General features: G+C 39.1%; 1 protein-coding gene across 1 annotated transcript; it reads left to right on the top strand.

The window, feature by feature from the left end:
• Positions 1–2,098: 2,098 nt before the first annotated feature.
• On the top strand, positions 2,099–18,353 carry LOC138869784 (uncharacterized). Its single transcript, XM_070147455.1, has 5 exons — positions 2,099–2,728; positions 2,834–2,884; positions 3,011–3,110; positions 3,225–3,449; positions 18,109–18,353. The coding sequence occupies exons 1-5, from the start codon at positions 2,099–2,101 to the stop codon at positions 18,351–18,353; spliced, it is 1,251 nt and encodes a 416-aa protein (XP_070003556.1).
• The last annotated feature ends 2,748 nt before the right edge of the window (positions 18,354–21,101 follow it).

Genomic DNA, 21,101 nt, shown 5'->3' with positions numbered 1-21,101 from the left:
GCGTCCGCGGGCGTTGGCGTCTCCTTCTATTATTTCTTTTTCTGTTTTTACTTATTTAGAAATAGATTCGTGTATTTCTATTCAGACTTTATTTGTAGTAATCTTAGACAGTCTGTGAAATTGTAACACTAAATTCTGGATAGAGTAGTATTTAGACTTTCGCAGTTTTGTATTAAGTTAAATTGTCAGATTTCACCTTACACTTTATTATTGATATTATTATGTTCGCTATTTGATATGTTTTTTTGAAATTATAAAGACCTAAAGTGATAGCATCCTAGCAAACTCAAATCTATTCAAGGACAAGGATGAAGCTTTGGAATCTCAAAGAGGGCCTTTAACAAGATCTCAAGCTAAAAAACTGCAAAACAAGGTCATTGGACTTCAGGAGCGATCAAAGAAGTTGTTAGTTGAGAGGAAGATCTTACGGATAAAGTATACGAGTTATCTAGGTGTTATAATTATTTTATGGCCCAAATTCATATCCAAGAAGAGGCGGATTAGATCCCAAGAAACATCCTCTGAAGAAAGTCCAAATCAGGCCACTGTTGGACAATTTTGGCATCTAAAATATGTCCAAACTTGCAGCCCATGAAGTCCTACATACAACCACATTTTTAATAGCATAACGGACTTACTTGATGTCCAAGAAGGGTAAAATAGGCGTGCTACATGTTGAGTGCAAGTTGGTGCCAAGTTGCTTGCAAATTTCCTTCAATATTTTCAAGATTTCCATGCATCTATCCAAGATTGTTTTGAGACTTATTCCCATATATTTTAGGACTATATTTATTGATTTCCTAGTTAGTTAAGGTTATGTTTCCTTTTCCTAAGATTTTTGGAATCACTTTTCAAGAATGACTTGGTTTTTGCTTCCTAGTATTTCTCTTTTCCTAAGGTAGTTGGACTTGTTGTCCAAAGTAGTTTAGGACTTTATTTCCTTATTTTTTTAGCCTTAATTTCGTCACCCCCTCCTACCTATATAAGGGGTATCTTCTTTATTTTTAGACTCAAATTATTCAGATTATTATCAACAAAAATTGTGAGATTTTTTTTGCACTCTTATGTATGGCTACTCTTGGATTTATTCTTCAACCTTTAAGACTCAACTTAAGGTGATAAGATTAAACTCTTTAGAAATCTTAGATCACTTCTAGGTGTTCAAGAAAGGTGATAAGTTTAGGCTTATTGTTGTTCTTGTTATTGTAAAGGGTCGGGTTTCACAATCTATCTCTTGTTTTTAATTTTCTACCAAAGGCGATTAGTTCTTTGTTAGCTAATTGTTGTTGTTAGGATTCGATTTCAAGAATAGACTTCTTGAATTCAAGATACCCTTTCTTGAATTCAATATATCTTTAATTTTCCGTCCTTTTTCGTTTCTTTATTTTCTTTTAGCTTCCGCACGTTTTTTGACTTTCTTGTTTTTCTTTAGTAATTATTGAATCCCCTATCGTGTTGTTATCAAGTGGTACCAGAGCATAGACTAATCCAGATTTCAATCTTGATAATCTTGGGAGGTTCTTGAGCAACAACAAAAAAAACTCCAAAAACAAAAACAAAAAAAAACAAAAATTAGCCCCAAAAAAGGTGTTATTGCTCATTATTATTTTTAGAATTCAAGTATTATTTGGTTTCCAAGTCAAGAAAGGAAATAAGAAGAGGGTATCCTTGTTCTTGAAGATTAAGAAAATTTCTTTCCTTATTCTTGTGGATTTGGGGTTTTCTAAAATTCTTTCGTTTTTTTCTACTAACCAATTCCTATTCTTCCTAGATTTGGTCATTCACTTTTCTTTCTTTTTCTAACTCCATATTCTTATCACTAAGGGTTGTGACTAAGTAGGTTTATTAATAAATCTAAAGATTAACGACCAAGAGTTGCATTGAGTGGAAAAAGGCAAGAGAGGTGAGAATATTAGAAGGAAAAAGCAATATTTGAGAGAGACATAATTCTTCTAATCTTTGTTCAAGAAGATTCAAACAGGTAGTTATTGTGAAAGGAGGCGAGCTATGACTCAACAACTTGAAAAGTCGAACTTACAGTATATCGCATGGAAGAAAGACAATGATAAAGTTATTTTTTCAAACAAGAGCTAAAGTGATGTCTGCAATTTGTGCCCTTAGAATTGACAAAGAGTTTGGCTATAACTCAATTAGCACTTATATGGTTGAGAAATTGAACTTGCCTTATGTTGAGCATATTGAACCCTACATGTTTGGAGGAGTAAAAGTAGATAAAAGAGTGTTATTACTATTCTCTATTGGAAGGTATGAGGATGCAATCTGGTGTGATGTGATTCCCATGAATAATTATCATGTCTTGTTGGGAAAACCATGGTATGTTTACAGAAGAGCTTCATATAACATAGGAAAAAATAGATACTCTTTTGAGATTAACGGGAAGAAACTCATTCTTGGACCTTTGACTCTCTCACAAATTTGTGAAGATGAAAAGATTGTTAAAGAGAATATGGAAAAATATGAGAGAGAAAAGAATGAGAGGAGTAAGAGAGTGCATGTCGACATCCCAAGAGAGAAAAAAGGAGAGGTTGTGTTGAGTGAAGAGAATGGGATGTCAAGTGAGAAAAAGAGTGAGCTTGAGGGAAAAGAAAAGAGGAAAGGCAATGAGATAACAAAAGTATGTGAGGTAGAGAGAGAAAAATATGAGGGTTTGAGTGAAGAAAAAGAAGAAAACTTTAGTGAGAGAAAAGAGGCTAAGGGTGAGGAAAAAGTTAGTCTTGAGATAAAAGTCAAAGAGAGTGTAAGTAAAAAAATATGTTCTTTACTTCCTAACCCATTAACTCTTTCTTGTTTTAGTTCTTATGTTTTTGTGCAGCCACATGTTGAAAGACCTTCTAAAAGGATAGGTGAGGCGCAAGAGATAGTGGTAAAGCATCCCATTGGATTCCAACATGAATTAGGCGAAATCAATTCTTGTTGGATGGTGGAAGATAAAAGCTTGATTAATTTATTTGTTGTTGAACCTTTTGACTATTTTGATCCTTATTTACAGGTTTATGACATGGAGTTGCCTAAATGCATTGCTAAGTTGGAGCCATTGCATAAAAGAATACAAGGTGAAGATGTTCCATTGGTAAACAAGTCCAAGTATGGTATGTATAATTGGTTTATTCGAATTCTTGGCCTTTCTAGGAAACCCAAGGTATTTTTAGAGGTAATGAACTATACTCTAATTTCTTATGTTAGTGACTTTATAATTTTTGTAGATGATGATATTTTGATGCATATCAAGTCATTAACTGTAATATCTAAGTTCAAGTGCAAGAGTAATTTGCTTCCTTTTGAAATTGAGTATGACATAGATGATTATGCATTCCAACTTGGTGGAAAGAGGCATGAAATTTATCAGAAGAGACTTTATAATGAGTTAAATATTCATTATTCTCTTATTCAAGTGCCTAATGAGTTTTCATGTGATAAATTGCTAGAATGTAAGTTTTGTTATTTGATGGGAAATCATTCCTCTAGTCATGTTGATTGTGAACCTGTAAAAGTGCTTGCTTCCAGTAAAGAGGATATGCATGATTATTGTGACATTAGTCATCAAATACTCTTTCATGAACCTATCTATGACTCTTTCTGTGACGATTTGAGCAATTATGTAGAATCCATTGATATTGCGAATATTATTGGGGAAAGTTATAATCATGAGCTTGAATATATTGAAATTTTTATTTTGGAATTTATGGGTTCTTTGTCACGACCCAAACTGAAGGGCCGCGACGGGCACCCGGTGCCTTACTCAACCGAGTACCAACGTAACATATCTTTCTTATCATGTTATCATGAGTAAATGAGCTAGAAAACTCGTCCTGAGATAACAAGAATAAAACATAAGGGAATAGTCAACATATGAAGACCCAACATGATATACAAACTAATATATGTGACATACGGGCCTATAAGGCCGACATGACCATTAGTAAACTCGAAACATAGGCCGACAAGGCCATACAATTATCCATACACCTGACATATGTCTACAAGCCTCTAAGAGTACATAAAATCATAAAGGTCGGGACAGGGCCCCGCCATATCAATCAATACATATCCAAAGCATACTGACCAAATAGGCAACTCCGGAGCAAGTGGAGTGCACCAACACCTTCGCTGAGCTGATAGCCTACTAGGAGGACTGTCAACCTATCAATCGAGACCTGCGGGCATGAAATGCAGCGTCCCCAGGCAAAAGGGATGTCAGTACGAATAAAGTACCAAGTATGTTAGGCAGGAAAGCTTAAACAACAACAGTAATGTAAAGAGAGAGATAGAGGAGATACAACCTGTAACATCTGAGTGCCTCTGGGGGTTACTGATATGAAATGCATAATACATATATATACATAAACTTTTTAAAAACATTCGCCTCTGTGGGAATCATCATCATCATATCGTACCCGGCCTCAAAGAGGACTCGGTAAAAGCGTACCCGACCATCATAAGGTTAGGTAGAATCGTACCTGTCCACGTGGAGCTCGGTAAACCCAACTGATCAGTGGTTGCACAATAGGTGCCATACCCGGTCGACTATAGAGCGGCTCGGTAGAGTAAAATAGATACTATATATAATGCATGCTAGACTCATGGAATCACCTTCTAAACCTTTCGGAGTGACTTAAGAGCACTATGGACATCCATACCCTCAATATGAACCTTAGTAGGATTCAAGGATCATACACACTTGCTTAGAATAATTTTATAAGGAAAGAACAACATGGACAACCTTAGTTGCTAGGAGTAGATCCGTTATGAAGTAGCGTATTCATTTCACTTTAGATCATGCCAAAAGAAAGAAGAAAGTGCCTTAACATACCTTAAACCCGTTGAGTCCTTAATCACTTCCAAGCAACTCTTCAAACAAGTCAACTCAATCTATCATAGTATAAGGAGATTCAAAATCAGTGCTGAGCAAAGGCTAAGTCTATAACTTAAGCTAGTAGCTCGTTTACGTAAATTTTGGCAGCATCTCCCTTGTAACAAGGGCCTCCTCCAATACCATATACAAACAACAATGACCAGAGCAATCCATCAATACATAATTATCAATATCAAGACACCATATAACAACAACAAGTCACAACTACATTACGACGAGCGGCAAGCTCCGATTGGAATCCGTATACCCCTTATCAATCCTTATAGACTTCTTACTTCAACATAAAAGTATCATTAACTTGATAATGAAGTCATTAATCAATGATTCCAGCCTTATACCATATATTTATAACAACGAAAATAATCCACAACTTCAACTATCCCCAACTAGCAACTTTATTCACTAGTTCATGTCTAGCCCATCCATTTAACTTAATCAATATCAAGATAACCTTAGGCACAAGCAAGAACACAATATACATACCTCCTACAGTAACTTCAAGTCAAAATCCAAGTTATATTCATTTTACAACAACCCTTAATAGCAATACAACACCATAGAAGTGACTTAAGCTAATCCAAGTATTATCTTGTAGTTTATCATCCTAACAACTTAACCAACATACAAGAAAGATTAAGAACAATTAGTAGGCTGTTATACTCACCTTATACAGCAGCAACAACTTGGAATTTCATCCAAATACAGCCCACAACAATCCTCAATGACAACACAACCTCAAAGAGGTGTTGTTCTTCACTAGAACTAAGTTTTGATGTTGAAATATGGTGTAATCACTTTGGAATCACTTCAAACCCTTGTGGTATATGTTTAGGAGGGTTAGGAGAAGTTTGGAGACGAATATTAGTTGAAAAATGAGCAAAAATAGGCGTCCAAATCGTTTATAAATTGAAGTAGGTCAACCACCGCCTAAGTGGGTCCCATTGGGAGCTGCTTGCGCGGTCTCGCGAAAATGCAAATATCTCTCTACTCCGATATCGTATTGACAAACGGTTTAATGCGTTAGAAGGTAGACTCGTAGGCCTTCAATTAGTAGGTAGAACACCCCATTATTCCAAGTATATTTGGAGAAATGCTCAGATACATTTGACCTAAATTTCAGCAAATTTATGAATGTAACTTGTGATGACCTTTGTCAACTCTTGTTCCACAACTTGCTTGCCTTCAAAATGTAGAAAATGAATATCATACGACTAAAATAACTCATAGAATAACCTCCTTATCATGTTAGGAACCCTAGTCTCACCCCAAAGTACATGTTATAACATTCCAAACTTGTCGACTTTTGATGAAACTTATTTTCTTCAATTGGTTTAGCTTCTAAGATTTCCAACCCTCTTGGTACTCGTTATTCATTATCTTAAATATCTGTAACCTCCAAGGTAACATGATTAACTTACTTTATTTTCTTCCAAATATAATCTCATTTCCGAGCTTACATCAATGACTTACGACGTACTCTCATGTATGAAAACTTGGGGTGTAACATCATTCCCCCCTTTGGAACATTCGTCCTCGAATGTTGACTAATGCGCTTATCAGTTTCATAAACTATGGCTCTTACGAATACTTTAATGCTCATCTTTCCATCTAAGCAACTGTTTTGTGAATAAATCCAAATGCTTGGGCATTCCCCCCTTTTAGGCCTCTTTGTCACGCCATGACATGTGGTCGGAATTCTTCCAACATCGTAACATTTGCTACCTTATGTCATGCAGTATGTACGACTGTGTCCTTGTATGAGCGCCTAGCGACTCGTCTTCTCTTTTTCCTCCATCTTTTAGCCAATCTCTAAGCCTCACTTTATGAACATATACAGAATTATGACAAGCTGTCCCTCTAGGCATCTATAGGTGTACTGATGTCTTTCGCTTGGTACTTTATCGAACTTAAGACTATTTCTATCTCTTGTTTCATAGCCTTGTATATCTATCCTTATGGATTTACTACATCTAGGTAGGTTATACTATACCATAAAACTTACTTCGGTTTATTATTACCGAGGTTTGCTACCCAACTCCAGGTTACTCTCTCGCTGCTTATCCTATATGTATAAATCTAAGTCCTTTAGTGCTTCCTCATTATTATTCATCTAAGAATAACAAACAAATCTCATCTCGAACTTTGGAACTTGTACCCATCTATTGTTTATTCACCTTAATGTTGATCTATAATCTATCACTGATAACTTGCAACCTCTTACGTAATACACTGTCACTAGGGCTCACATCTTATCGGGGAACATATGAAGTGATTTTCCTGATCCACCTAGGGATAATACTATACTTCAATAACCGTATTTCATTGCATCCCAACGCGATTCATCTTATGGGGGTATTCTAATCCCGTGCAATTAATGAAATCCCTTTCTCGTTCAATCGTTACTCAATCAAAGGCCTAAATATCATCCTCTTATCTATCACAATTAGACCCTTATTCTACTGCCAGGGCAGCATTCCATCTCTTCTAAATGCACTTAGTCTCAGACTCCTCTGTGTTTATTCAGGCTGTACCGAGCTTTTTATTACATATGGAAATCATCAGCTCCCTTGTCTTGATGGGTTTAATCCCGAGGACATACATATTCTCGTCACCTTCTCGCTCACCTTTTCATATCCTTAGTCCTATCTACCTAAAACCTTGTTGCTCTACAATACTTTACCTTAGGACCTACACCGATCTATTTATACTACTCGCAACCTTCCTTTAACTTGCTAGCACCATAAATTTCCTTTTGTGCCTTCTCAGTTGTCCTTAAATGTAAGCAATTACTTTTGCTGGTCGTTCTATCACTTGTTGCATGAATACTTGGCTTGTCATTTTGCCCACGAATACTATAATTTCCTGTACCTCATATGATCTCAAACATCACCTTTGATGGCTTTTTTTACCATTCATTAGCCATGATAGGTGCCACTTTCTTATGGAGTGTATACAATATTGTAGTGAGACTGTTGTTACAGGATCATTTACTCTTTAGCTCACTATGCTTAGGTGGAAACCTTCTTCCTTATTTCCTCAGCTAGTCTTTCATTATAGTACTTAGGGAGACCTTCTGGCTCTTGTAAAGTTGCGAGCTTGATATATCGTACACCCGAAGGTAATTTTCGTTATTCTTACTCGCCTATAATAATCCTTAGTTACATAAATTTATGCCTTTGTGCTCGTAGGGTTACTTCTAAGCTCAAATTTTTATTGTCTCCTTAGTGGCACTCTCTCTTATTTTCATAAACCTTAAAAATGGTACCTTTAACTGCCTCAACTCCTATCTGAAATTTTTTTCAAATGATTGTGATCTCGTATCTGCGAGACTGAATTCACTATGCTACGATTCACTACATTTATCTTGCATGATCTATTGATTTATCTATGACCTCTTGTCTATCCATTACTGGGCTCTTCCTGAATCAACTACTAATTACTCGTTGGTCCATTCTCATATATATATATATATATTCTGCATAATCCCTCTTGGGATATATCCTTTGTCTTAACTTATCTCTCGCCACTAGCTCCTGATGTATCAAGTGTCCATTCACACTTATTTATCAATAACATCCTGGCCGAAAACTTTTACTGCCTCTCTCCGGTGTCGTGCTTGTATAATGTTCTGGAGTCGCAACATATCTGCAGGAACTGAATAAATGCAACATCATCCCTTTCTCCTTTTTACCACATTCTTTCTTTACCATTACATAGTTAACTAAACCGCTTAACTCTGACTTAATATCATATCACACCATATTCCCCTCTTTAGGGGAGTACTAAGATTTAGTACTACGACGATCTACCTATAGTTGTTTTACCTTTTCATATTTGGCGTTTTTTCACATTATCAATGAACCTTAATCACCTTATGGTAACCTTCTGTACCAAGGATAAATAAATTTCTTATGCACGAAGGTGACACCTACTGTAACTGACACACTTAGTCCCTTAAGATTAACTTTTCTCAGAGTGCTTGCTTTAGGTAAGCGACTTCCTAAATGGCCTTTAAAGGTTATTCGTCTGTTGTCTATTCTAGTATTGTTGGAGCACGATCTTTGAAATTCTCACGATGTCGACCATTATCAAATCCTCCGGTCCCTAATTCATGTTCGGTTTTATCTTGTTCACTAGCCCATACTGATTTTTATTACTCTGGGGTCTAACCTTTCCTCCTGGTAATCACATTGAAGTCACCATCTCATTTCTCGAAATAAGAATATGACTTTATGGCTTATACTCTTTTATTGCATTAAGGCTTGTCACCTCTTGTATTTTCCTTCACTTGACTATAGACTCTGTCATCGTGTCATATTTTGATTTACTGTTATAACCCCTATATCACATCTTACTCATGATGCTTCATTTATTTTCTTCTTATTCTCCGGATAATATTTTTTTTGTTTATCACTTTATTCTGAAAACTTCAACAAAAAGTTCTTTCCCTATAAGCTCCCTTAGCTTCATCTCACTGGCTCTTGGGAATGCCTAACATTCTTTTTTTTCCTCGGGGCTAGAGTCATACTAAGGTAAATATTTGTCCCTTCTAGGATCCCACTGCCTATCTTCTGAAATTTCTGAATATTCCAGTATTCGTATCTGATTGTACTACTCTAGAGTTCACCATCTGGGTGTCTTAGAAGGAGATCTATTACCACATTTGCACCATCTTTCGGAAACGTTAGTTAATGATAACAACCTATCCACAATTTTTGGGTTACTCTAACTCCAACTGGATCCTGATATCCCATCTTTCTCTTAAATAATATCTGTTAGCTCCCATAGAACATAACTGAGATGGGTGTGGCCAATTGTACTTACCTCTGTCATTGATGAAGGTACCAAAATGCTTATATTTCTCTGCCTGATTTGAAAATATTGATAATCTTCATTATCTGGGTGCCTCGTACCCCTCTTCACCTTACTTCTTTTACTTGTTAAAACTTGTATCTAGCTTCTGAATTCCTCATAGATTTTCACCATATTCGTGAATAGATATCCGTGCCTTAAGGCTCCTTATTAAGAAGCATACACATCTTAGTACACACATAATCTGTTGAAGACCTCACATTTACTAATCATAAGCATGATGTGAAATCGAGTTCCTCTGACTCAACTCTTCCACATCCACATGCAATCTCTTACCAACAGTCTTTGTGGATGTAGGTATCGTTGTATTACGACTAAAGTCGAATTTAGGAGTTTGAATTCTTACAACTGAGCTCTACTGCACGATCTAGAGTAAGAAGAAAGAGTGACAGACCTAAATGCCCTGTAGCCTCCTGCTTATAAGTGTGGTGCACAACACACCCATAAACAAGACTCTACTAGACACGGCTTGTAGACTCCCTAGGACAGAACTGCTCTGATACCACTTCTGTCACGACCCAAACCGAAGGGCCGCGACGGGCACCCGGTGCCTTACTCAACCGAGTACCAACGTAACATATCTTTCTTAACATGTTATCATGAGTAAATGAGCCAGAAAACCCGTCATGAGATAACAAGAATAAAACATAAGGGAATACTCAACATATGAAGACCCAACATGATATACAAACTAATATATGTGACATACGGGCCTATAAGGCCGACATGACCATTAGTAAACTCGAAACATAGGCCGACAAGGCCATACGATTATCCATACACCTGACATCTGTCTACAAGCCTCTAAGAGTACATAAAATCATAAAGGTCGGGACAGGGCCCCGCCATACCAATCAATACATATCCAAAGCATACTGACCAAATAGGCAACTCCGGAGCAAGTGGAGTGCACCAACACCTTCGCTGAGCTGATAGCCTACTAGGAGGACTGTCAACCTATCAATCGAGACCTGCGGGCATGAAATGCAGCGTCCCCAGGCAAAAGGGATGTCAGTACGAATAAAGTACCGATTATGTTAGGCAGGAAAGCTTACAAGAACAGTAATGTAAAGAGAGAGATAGAGGAGATACAACCTGTAACATCTGAGTGCCTCTGGGGTTACTGATATGAAATGCATAATACATATATATACATAAACTTTTTAAAAACATTTGCCTCTGTGGGAATCATCATCATCATATCGTACCCGGCCTCAAAGAGGACTCGATAAAAGCGTACCCAACCATCATAAGGTTCAGTAGAATCGTACCCGGCCACGTGGAACTCGGTAAACCCAATTGATCAGTGGTTGCACAATAGGTGTCGTACCCGGCCGACTATAGAGCGGCTCGGTAGAGTAAAATAGATACTATATATAATGCATGCTAGACTCATGGAATCACCTTCTAAACCTTTTGGAGTGACTTAAGAGCACTATGGACATCCATACCCTCAATATGAACCTTAGTAGGATTCAAGGATCATACACACTTGCTTAGAATAATTTTATAAGGAAAGAACAACATGGACAACCTTAGTTGCTAGGAGTAGATCCGTTATGAAGTAGCGTATTCATTTCACTTTAGATCATGCCAAAAGAAAGAAGAAAGTGCCTTAACATACCTTAAACCCGTTGAGTCCTTAATCACTTCCAAGCAACTCTTCAAACAAGTCAACTCAATCTATCATAGTATAAGGAGATTCAAAATCAGTGCTGAGCAAAGGCTAAGTCTATAACTTAAGCTAGTAGCTCGTTTACGTAAATTTTGGCAGCATCTCCCTTGTAACAAGGGACTCCTCCAATGCCATATACAAACAACAATGATCAGAGCAATCCATCAATACATAATTATCAATATCAAGACACCATACAACAACAAGTCACAACTACATTACGACGAGCGGCAAACTCCGATTGGAATCCGTATACCCCTTATCAATCCTTATAGACTTCTTACTTCAACATAAAAGTATCATTAACTTGATAATGAAGTCATTAATCAATGATTCCAGCCTTATACCATATATTTATAACAACGAAAATAATCCACAACTTCAACTATCCCCAACTAGCAACTTTATTCACTAGTTCATGTCTAGCCCATCCATTTAACTTAATCAATATCAAGATAACCTTAGGCACAAGCAAGAACACAATATACATACCTCCTACAGTAACTTCAAGTCAAAATCCAAGTTATATTCATTTTACAACAACCCTTAATAGCAATACAACACCATAGAAGTGACTTAAGCTAATCCAAGTATTATCTTGTAGTTTATCATCCTAACAACTTAACCAACATACAATAAAGATTAAGCACAATTAGTAGGCTGTTATACTCACCTTAGACAGCAGCAACAACTTGGAATTTCATCCAAATACAGCCCACAACAATCCTCAATGACAACACAACCTCAAAGAGGTGTTGTTCTTCACTAGAACTAAGTTTTGATGTTGAAATATGGTGTAATCACTTTGGAATCACTTCAAACCCTTGTGGTATATGTTTAGGAGGGTTAGGAGAAGTTTGGAGACGAATATTAGTTGAAAAATGAGCAAAAATAGGCGTCCAAATCGTTTATAAATTGAAGTAGGTCAACCACCGCCTAAGTGGGTCCCATTGGGAGCTGCTTGCGCGGTCTCGCAAATATCTTTCTACTCCGATGTCGTATTGACGAACGGTTTAATGCGCTAGAAAGTAGACTCGTAGAACTTCAATTTGGTAGGTAGAACACCCCATGATTCCAAGTATATTTGGATAAATGCTCAGATACATTTGACCTAAATTTCAGCAAATTTATGAATGTAACTTGTGATGACCTTTGCCAACTCTTGTTCCACAACTTGCTTGCCTTCAAAATGTAGAAAATGAATATCATACGACTAAAATAACTCATAGAATAACCTCCTTATCATGTTAAGAACCCTAGTCTCACCCCAAAGTACATGTTATAACATTCCAAACTTGTCGACTTTTGACGAAACTTATTTTCTTCAATTGGTTTAGCTTCTAAGATTTCCAACCCTCTTGGTACTCGTTATTCATGATCTTAAATATTTTTAACCTCCAAGGTAACATGATTAACTTACTTTATTTTCTTACAAATATAATCTCATTTCCGAGCTTACATCAATAACTTACGACGTACTCTCACGTATGAAAACTTGGGGTGTAACATTCTTATAACCTTCTTGTGAATTTATGTGCTTCTTTGAATAGCTTATATGTAGAAGAATCCATAAAATTTGTAATCGATACTTGGCTATATCATAAAAGTATCTTATTTGATACATGTAGTAGAGATACTTGTTTTAAATGGACGCGTGATCAATCTTTTGTAATTTCATTGTCATGCACATTTGTTTGACTATCTTAAGAGAGGTTTTTATGGGACAAATCTAAGTAGTCATAAATTTTATTGGGATGATGATGTCCATATACTTTATAAAGGAGTATTTACACCTATTAGGCTTAATTGGGTTAAGTGGACACATGGTCACTATCTTGTTTTAGTTTTACCATTTTTCATATTAGTGGATGCCATTTACTAGTGTCTGTCTTCGTTTTCTTGCAAGGTCAAAATTCAAGGATGAATCTTCTTCAAGAAGAGGGGAATTATATCATCCCAGGAAGTTCAAATCTATTCAAGGACAAGGATGAAGCTTTGAAATTTCAAAGAGGGCCTTTAACAAGATCTCAAGCTAAAAAGCTACAAAACAAGGTCATTGGACTTCAAGAGCGATCAAAGAAATTGTTAGTTGAGAGGAAGAGATTTAGGATAAAGTATATGAGTTATATAGGTGTTATAATTATTTTATGGCCCAAGTTCATGTCCAAGAAGAGGTGGATTAGATCCCAAGAAATATCCTCTGAAGAAAGTCCAAATCAGGTCACCGTTGGACAATTTTGGCATCTAAAATGTGTCCAAACTTGCAGCCCATGAAGTCCAACATAAAACCACATTTTTAATAGCATAAAAAGGACTTACTTGATGTCCAAGAAGGGTAAAATAGGTGTGCTACATGTTGAGTGCAAGTTGGTGCCAAGTTGCTTGCAAATATCCTTCAAGATTTCCAAGATTCTATCCAAGATTGGTTTGAGACTTATTCCCATATATTTTAGGACTATATTTATTGCTTTCCTAGTTAGTTAAGATTATGTTTCCTTTTCCTAATATTTTTGGAATTACTTTCCAAGAATGACTTGGTTTTTGCTTCCTAGTATTTTTCTTTTCCTAAGGTAGTTGGACTTATTGTCCAAAGTAGTTTAGGACTTTATTTCCTTATTTTTTTAGTATTAATTTAGTGACCCCCTCCTACCTATATAAGGGGTATCTTCTTTATTTTTAGACTCAGATTATTATCAACAAAAATTGTGAGAGTTTTCTTGCACTTTTGTGTGTGGCTACTCTTGGATTTATTCTTCAACCTTTAAGACTCAACTTAAAGTGGTAAGATTAAAATCTTTCAAAATCTTAAATCACTTCTAGGTATTCAAGAAAGGTGATAAATTTAGGCTTATTGTTGTTCTTGTTATTCTAAAGGGTCGGGTTTCAGAATCTATCTCTTGTTTTTAATTCTCTACCAAAGTCGATTAGATCTTTGTTAGCTAATTTTTGTTGTTAGGATTCAATTTCAAGAATAGACTTCTTGAATCCAAGAAACCCTTTCTTGAATTCAATCTATCTTTAATTTTCCGCCCTTTTTCGTTTCTTTATTTTCTTTTAGCTTCGCACGTTTCTTGACTTTCTTGTTTTCCTTGGCGTCTCCTTCTATCATTTCTTTTTCTATTTTTACTTATTCAGAGACAAATTCGTGTATTTCTATTCAGACTTTATTTGTAGTAATCTTAGACAGTCTCTGAAATTGTGACACCAAATTCTGGGTAGAGTTGTATTTAGACTTCCGCAACTTTGTATTAAGTTAAATTCTAAGATTTCGCCTTCCGCTTTGTTATTGATATTATTATTTCTCTTGTTTGATATGTTGTTTTGAAATTATAAAGACCTAAAGACTTGACAAGGGTAATTAAAACGGAATAGTTGGCTTGCCTAGCTTTCTCTAGTAGGCGCCATCACGACTCCCGAGGGTGGAAAATTCGGGTCGTGATAAGTTGGTATTAGAGCTCTAGGTTACATAGGTCTCACAATTCACGGACAAGCTTAGTAGAGTCTGAGGGATCGGTATAGAGACTTTAGTATTAATCCCTTAGAGGCTACAGAGTTAGGAAAAACTTCACATCTATTCTTTCTTATCGTGCGGTTTGGTTTCTCAATGCTAATTGAATTTCTACTCTGTTCTTTCACAGATGGCGAGAACACGCACTTCCTCATCCATTGACCAGAAGCCCGAGCCCCCAACAGCATCTCCTACGAGGGGCAAATGGCGAGGCCAAGGCCGTGCTAGAGGCCGAGGCAGGGGTAGAGCTCAGCCCAGAGCAGCAGCACCAGCGGCGGAGCCTCCGGTTGAGTTTGATGATGAGGTTCCAGCCCAGGCCGTACCGGTGGGCCCAACTCAGGTCCTAGAGGGTTTTATTGCTATACCAGTACTCCAAGATGCTCTGCTCCGTCTAGTGGGCCTTATGGAGAGTGTCACCTGGGCAGGCTTGCTTCCTGTAGCACCAGCCGTCTATTAGGCTGGAGGAGGAGCCCAGACTCCTGCTACCCAAACTCCGGAGTAGATGGCTCCCCAGTTCCAGACTCCAGTAGCTCAGCCAGTTGGAGTAGTTAAGCCGGGTATGGTAGCTCAGACTGGTGATGGAGCAGCTATGTCTGCTAATGCCTTGTGGAGATTGGACAGGTTTACCAAGCTCTTCACCGCCACTTTTAGCGGTGCATCTTCTGAGGATCCCCAGGATTATTTAGACAGTTGTCATGAGGTTCTCAGGAACATGGGGATAGTGGAGACCAATGGGGTCTACTTTGCTACTTTTTGCTTGTCTGGATTCGCCAAGACTTGGTGGAGAGATTATTGTTTGGCTAGTCCAGTTGGGTCACCAGCTTTGACTTGGGATTAGTTCTCTTAGCTCTTTCTGGAGAAGTTTCTTCCTATCACTCAGAGGGAGGACTATAGGAGGCAGTTTGAGCATCTCTAGTAGGGTTCTATGACTATTACTCAGTACGAGTCCAGATTTATTGACTTGGCCCATCATGCTCTTCTTATACTTCCCACTGAGAAAGACAGAGTGAGGAGGTTCATTGAGGGACTCATTTAGCCTATTCGATTGCAGATGGCTAAGGAGATAGGGAGTGAGATTTCTTTTCAGGAGGCGGTTAATGTGGCCAGGAGAATTGAGATGGTTCTATCGCAGGGGGGTGGTCAGGGGTCTAACAAGAGGTTTCGTCATTCCGGCAGGTTCAGTGGTGCCTCATCTGGAGGTAGGGATTTTTTTGGTAGGGTCCATCCTCCCAGGCTGTTTCAGTCAACACTTCAGGCTTCTCATGGTGCCCCAAGTGGTCGTGGTTCTCACATGCAGTATTCTGATCAGCAGTCCTATAGTGCATCGCCAGCTCCTATCAGTGCACCTCCGCTTCAGAGTTTTTAGGGTCGTCAATCCCTAGCAGTCGAGGTCTTGTTTTACTTGTGGTGACATGAGGCATATTGCTAGATTTTGCCCTCGAGCACTGAGCAGTTCTCAGCACCAGGGTTCTCACACCATGGTTCAGGCACCGAGTGTTCCACAACCCGCTCAGCCAGCTAGAGGTGGAGGTAGAGGTGCTAGAGGTGGAGATAAAGGTGTTAGAGGTGGAGCCCAGGTCGCTAGAGGTGGAGGCCAGCCAGCAGGAGGTCGTCCCAGAGATGTAGTTCAGAGTGGTCAGGCCCAGCCCTGATGTTATGCTCTTCCATCTAGGCTTAAGGCTGAGGCTTCCGATACAGTTATCACAGGTACTATTTTGGTTTGTAGTAGAGATGCTTCAGTTCTATTTGATCCAGGGTCTACATACTCCTATGTGTCATCCTATTTTGCGTCGTATCTGGTCATGCCTAGTGATTCTTTGAGTGTTCCTGTATATGTGTCTACACCAATGGGTGATTCTATTGTTGTAGATCGTGTCCATCGTTCATGTATAGTTGTGATTGGGGGTCTTCAGACTCGTGTAGATTTGTTACTTCTGGATATGGTTGATTTTGATGTCATATTGGGGATAGACTAGTTCGCTATCTTGGACTGTCATGCCAAGACCAGGACTTTAGCCTTGCCGGGTTTGCCTCGTTTAGTGTGGAGAGGGACTCCTGGTCATTCTACCCGTAGTGTTATCTCATATATGAAGGCTCGGCGTATGGTTGAGAAGGGGTGTTTGGCCTATTTGGCATATATTCGTGATTCTAGTGCTGAGGTTCCTTCTATGGATTCTGTGCCTCTTGTTCGTGAGTTTCCTGAGGTATTTCCTTCAGACCTGCCGGGTATGCCACCCAACAGGGATATTGACTTCTGCATTGATTTGGATCTGGGCACTCAGCCCATTTCTATTCCGCTGTATTGTATGGCCCCGCCTGAGTTGAAAGAATTGAAGGAGAAGTTGCAAGACTTGCTTGATAAAGGCTTCACTAGACCTAGTATCTCGCCTTGGGGTGCGCCAGTGTTGTTTGTTAAGAAGAAGGACAGATCAATGAAAATGTGTATAGATTAACAACATTTGAACAAGGTTACAATCAAGAAGTAATATCCATTGCCGAGGATTGATGATTTGTTTGATCAGCTTCAGGGTGCCAAGGTATTTTCAAAGATTGATTTGAGATCTGGCTACCATCAGTTGAGGATTAAGGCATCCGATGTCCCTATGACAGCTTTTCGCACTCGGTATGAGCATTATGAGTTCTTGGTGATGTCATTCGGGTTGACAAATGCCCCAGCAGCTTTTATGGATTTGATAAACTGAGTGTTCAAGCCTTACTTGGATTCATTCGTGATAGTCTTCGTTGATGATATTTTGAACTCTTCCCGCAGCCGGGAGGAGCATGAGCAGCATCTGAGAGTGGTTCTTCAGACTTTGAGAAATAGTCAGTTGTGTGCTAAGTTTTCGAAGTTTGAGTTCTTGTTGAGTTCGGTTGCATTTTTTGGTCATGTTGTAATAGCATAGGGTATTCAGGTAGATCCGAAGAAGATAGAGGCAGTCAAGAACTAGCCTAGACCTGCATTATCTACAGAGATCTAGAGTTTCTTAGGTTTGGCAGGCTATTATCATCGGTTTGTGGAGGGGTTTTCATCTATTGCAGCCCTGATGACTAGGTTGAGCCAGAAGGGTGCCCAGTTCAGGTGATTAGATGAGTGTGAGGTGAGCTTTCAAAAGCTCAAGACAGCTTTGACTATGTCACTAGTGTTGGTTTTACCTACAGGTTCAGGGCCATATACAGTTTATTGTGATGCATCTCGTATTGGACTTGGTGCGGTATTGATGCAGGTTGGCAAGGTCATTGCTTATGCTTCATTTCAATTGAAATTTAATGAGAAGAACTATCCGGTCCATTATTTAGAGTTAGCATCCATTGTACACGCATTGAAGATTTGGAGGCATTATCCATGTGGTGTGTCCTGTGAGGTGTTCACGGATCACAAGAGTTTGCAATACTTGTTCAAGTAGAAGGAGCTAAATTTGAGGCAGAGAAGGTGGTAGGAGTTATTGAAAGACTATGATATCACCATCTTATATCATCCAAGAAAGGCCAATGTGGTGGCCGATGCTTTGAGTAGGAAGTCAATCAGTATGGGCAGTCTTGTGTATATTCCGGTCGGTGGGAGATCGCTTGCTTTGGATGTCCAGGCGTTGGCTAATCAGTTTGTGAAGTTGGATGTTTCTGAGCCCAGCCGGGTGTTAGCTTGCGCAGTCACTCGTTCTTCTCTATTGGAGCATATCCGAGATCGGCAGTATGATGATCCTCATTTGTGTGTCCTTAGGGACACGGTGCTGTACGGTGGTGCCACGCAGGCTATATTAGGTGATGATGGAGTTTTGAGGCTGTAGGGTCCAGTTTGTGTGCCTAATGTGGATGGACTCCGAGAGTTGATTTTAGAGGAGGCCCATAGTTCCCGGTACTCTATTCATCCAGGCGCCGCTAAGATGTATCAGGATTTGCGACAACATTATTGGTGGAGGAGGATAAATAAGGATATTGTTGCATATGTGGCTCGGTGTTTGAATTGTCAGCAAGTTAAGTACGAGCATCAGAGACCTGGTGGTTTGTTCCAAAAGATTGAGATTTCCTGAGTGGAAGTGGGAGCGTATCACTATGGAGTTTGTTGTTGGACTCCCATGGACTCAAAGGAAGTTCGATGCCGTGTGGGTTATTGTTGATAGGCTGACCAAGTCAGAACAGTTCATTCTTGTGGCAGTCTCCTATTCTTCCGAGAGGTTAGCTGAGATCTATATCCGGGAGATTGTTCGTCTTCATGGTGTGCCCATGTTTATCATTTCGGACCGAGGTACGCAGTTTACCTCACATTTCTGTAGAGCAGTTCAGCGTGAGTTGGGCACACGGGTCGAGTTGAGCACAATATTGCATCCTCAGACGGACGGGCAATCCGAGCGCACTATTAAGATTTTGGAGGATATGCTCCGAGCTTGTGTTATTGACTTTGGAGGCTTGTGGGATCAGTTCTTCCCTTAAGCGGAGTTTGCCTACAACAACAGTTAGCAGTCAAGCTTACGGATGGCTCCGTATGAGGCTTTATATAGTAGGCGGTGTCGGTCGCCGGTTGGATTATTTGAGCCGGGAGAGGCTCTATTGTTGGGTACGAACCTAGTGCAGGATGCCTTGGACAAGGTTAGGATCATTCAGGATAGGCTTCGTACAGCTTAGTCCAGGAAAACGAGTTATGTCGACCATAAGGTTCGTGATGTGGCATTTATGGTCGATGAGCAGGTGTTGCTTCGGGTATCACTTATGAAAGGCGTGATGAGATTTGGAAAGAAGGGCAAGCTTAGCCCTAAGTTCATTGGCCCGTTTGAGATTCTTGATCGAGTGGGAGAGGTCGCTTACAGACTTGCGTTGTCGCCTAGCTTATCAGTTGTGCGTCCAGTGTTTCATGTGTCCACACTTCAGAAGTATCACGACGATCCATCCCACGTGTTAGACTTCGGCACTGTCCAGTTGGACAAGGACTTGTCTTATGAGGAGGAGCCGGTAGTTATTCTAGACCGGCAAGTTTGTCAATTGAGATCTAAGAGTTTCTCTTTTGTTCGTGTTTAGTGGAGAGGTCAACCTATTGAGGCATCGACCTGGGAGTCCGAGTCCGATATGCAAAGCCGTTATCCCCATCTTTTCTCTGACTCAGGTACTTCCTTCTTATCTTCTATCGAGGACGAACGATTATTTTAGAGGCGGAGAATGTGATGACCCAAAAGGTCATCACTTGTTTTAGAAATAAATTCTGTATTTCGAGGCCTTAAAACCTCCCTTTTGCTCACCTCGATTTACGTGCACAATCTGGGCATGTATCCGGAAAGTCATCATGTGAAAATCTGTGAAAAGTGATAAATTTTGCTCTTAAAATGAATTTAAGTTGACTACGGTCAACAATTTGGTTAAAAGGACCCGGACCCGTGATTTGATGGTCCCAAAGGGTCCGTAGGAAAATATGGGACTTGGACATATGCCCGGAATCGAATTCCGAGGTCCCAAGCCCGAGAATGAATTTTTGAAGAAAATTGTTTAACTGAAATTTTAAGTGTTTTCAGAAATTTAAATATGTTTTAATGTGACGGTATCAGGCCCGTATTTTGGTTTCGGATCCCGGTACAGGTCTTATATGTGATTTAAGTTGAGCCTGTAAAATTTGGTAAGAAACTGACTTCAAATGACGTGAATCGGACCTCGGTTGTGAAATTTGAAACTTAAGTGTTCTTGAGATTTTCCTTTGATTTACATGCTAAATTCGTTGTTAAAGGTGTTAATTTGGCGATTTGATCGCACGAATAAGTTCATGTGATGTTTTTGGGTTAGCATGTGCCACGCCCCCTTTTTCCCTCCACGGAGAGAAGTCCGGGTTTCGACGTTCATAGGGGAAATAACTCGTTTCCTTTTGGGAATTGGGTATTTGAAGAGTCGCCACCTAACGGATTATGGTGCGTTTGGGCACCCACAGCGATTAACTCTTGGATCGGTTTGTATTACCAGAGATTTAGGGTAAGGGCTCGAAATAACCTTGAGGGAAAGGTGTTAGGCACCCCTCTCGGTCCACAACGGTGGGTCCCGACCGAACTTATACTTATGAACTAGTCCATTAACAAATAAATAGTTTTAAACACATAATTACTAATAAGACCAGTTTTCGGACATTACATGACTCAAATAATGAGACAAAGGAAAGGATTAAACAAATTGTACACACA

This window comes from Nicotiana sylvestris, chromosome 1 (genome assembly GCF_000393655.2).
Source record: "Nicotiana sylvestris chromosome 1, ASM39365v2, whole genome shotgun sequence".
NCBI classification, from domain to species: domain Eukaryota; kingdom Viridiplantae; phylum Streptophyta; class Magnoliopsida; order Solanales; family Solanaceae; genus Nicotiana; species Nicotiana sylvestris.
Note: the sequence above shows the minus strand (reverse complement) of the source record. Positions and strands in the feature narration are given on the sequence as shown.

Bases quoted from the DNA above. Each gene is read 5' to 3' on its own strand.
- LOC138869784 (XM_070147455.1), top strand. From the start codon at position 2,099: ATGTCTGCAATTTGTGCCCTTAGAATTGACAAAGAGTTTGGCTATAAC. The intron at 2,729-2,833 runs GTTAGTCTTGAG...GTTTTTGTGCAG, and splicing joins AGGCTAAGGGTGAGGAAAAA to CCACATGTTGAAAGACCTTC. The intron at 2,885-3,010 runs GTAAAGCATCCC...CCTTATTTACAG, and splicing joins GTGAGGCGCAAGAGATAGTG to GTTTATGACATGGAGTTGCC.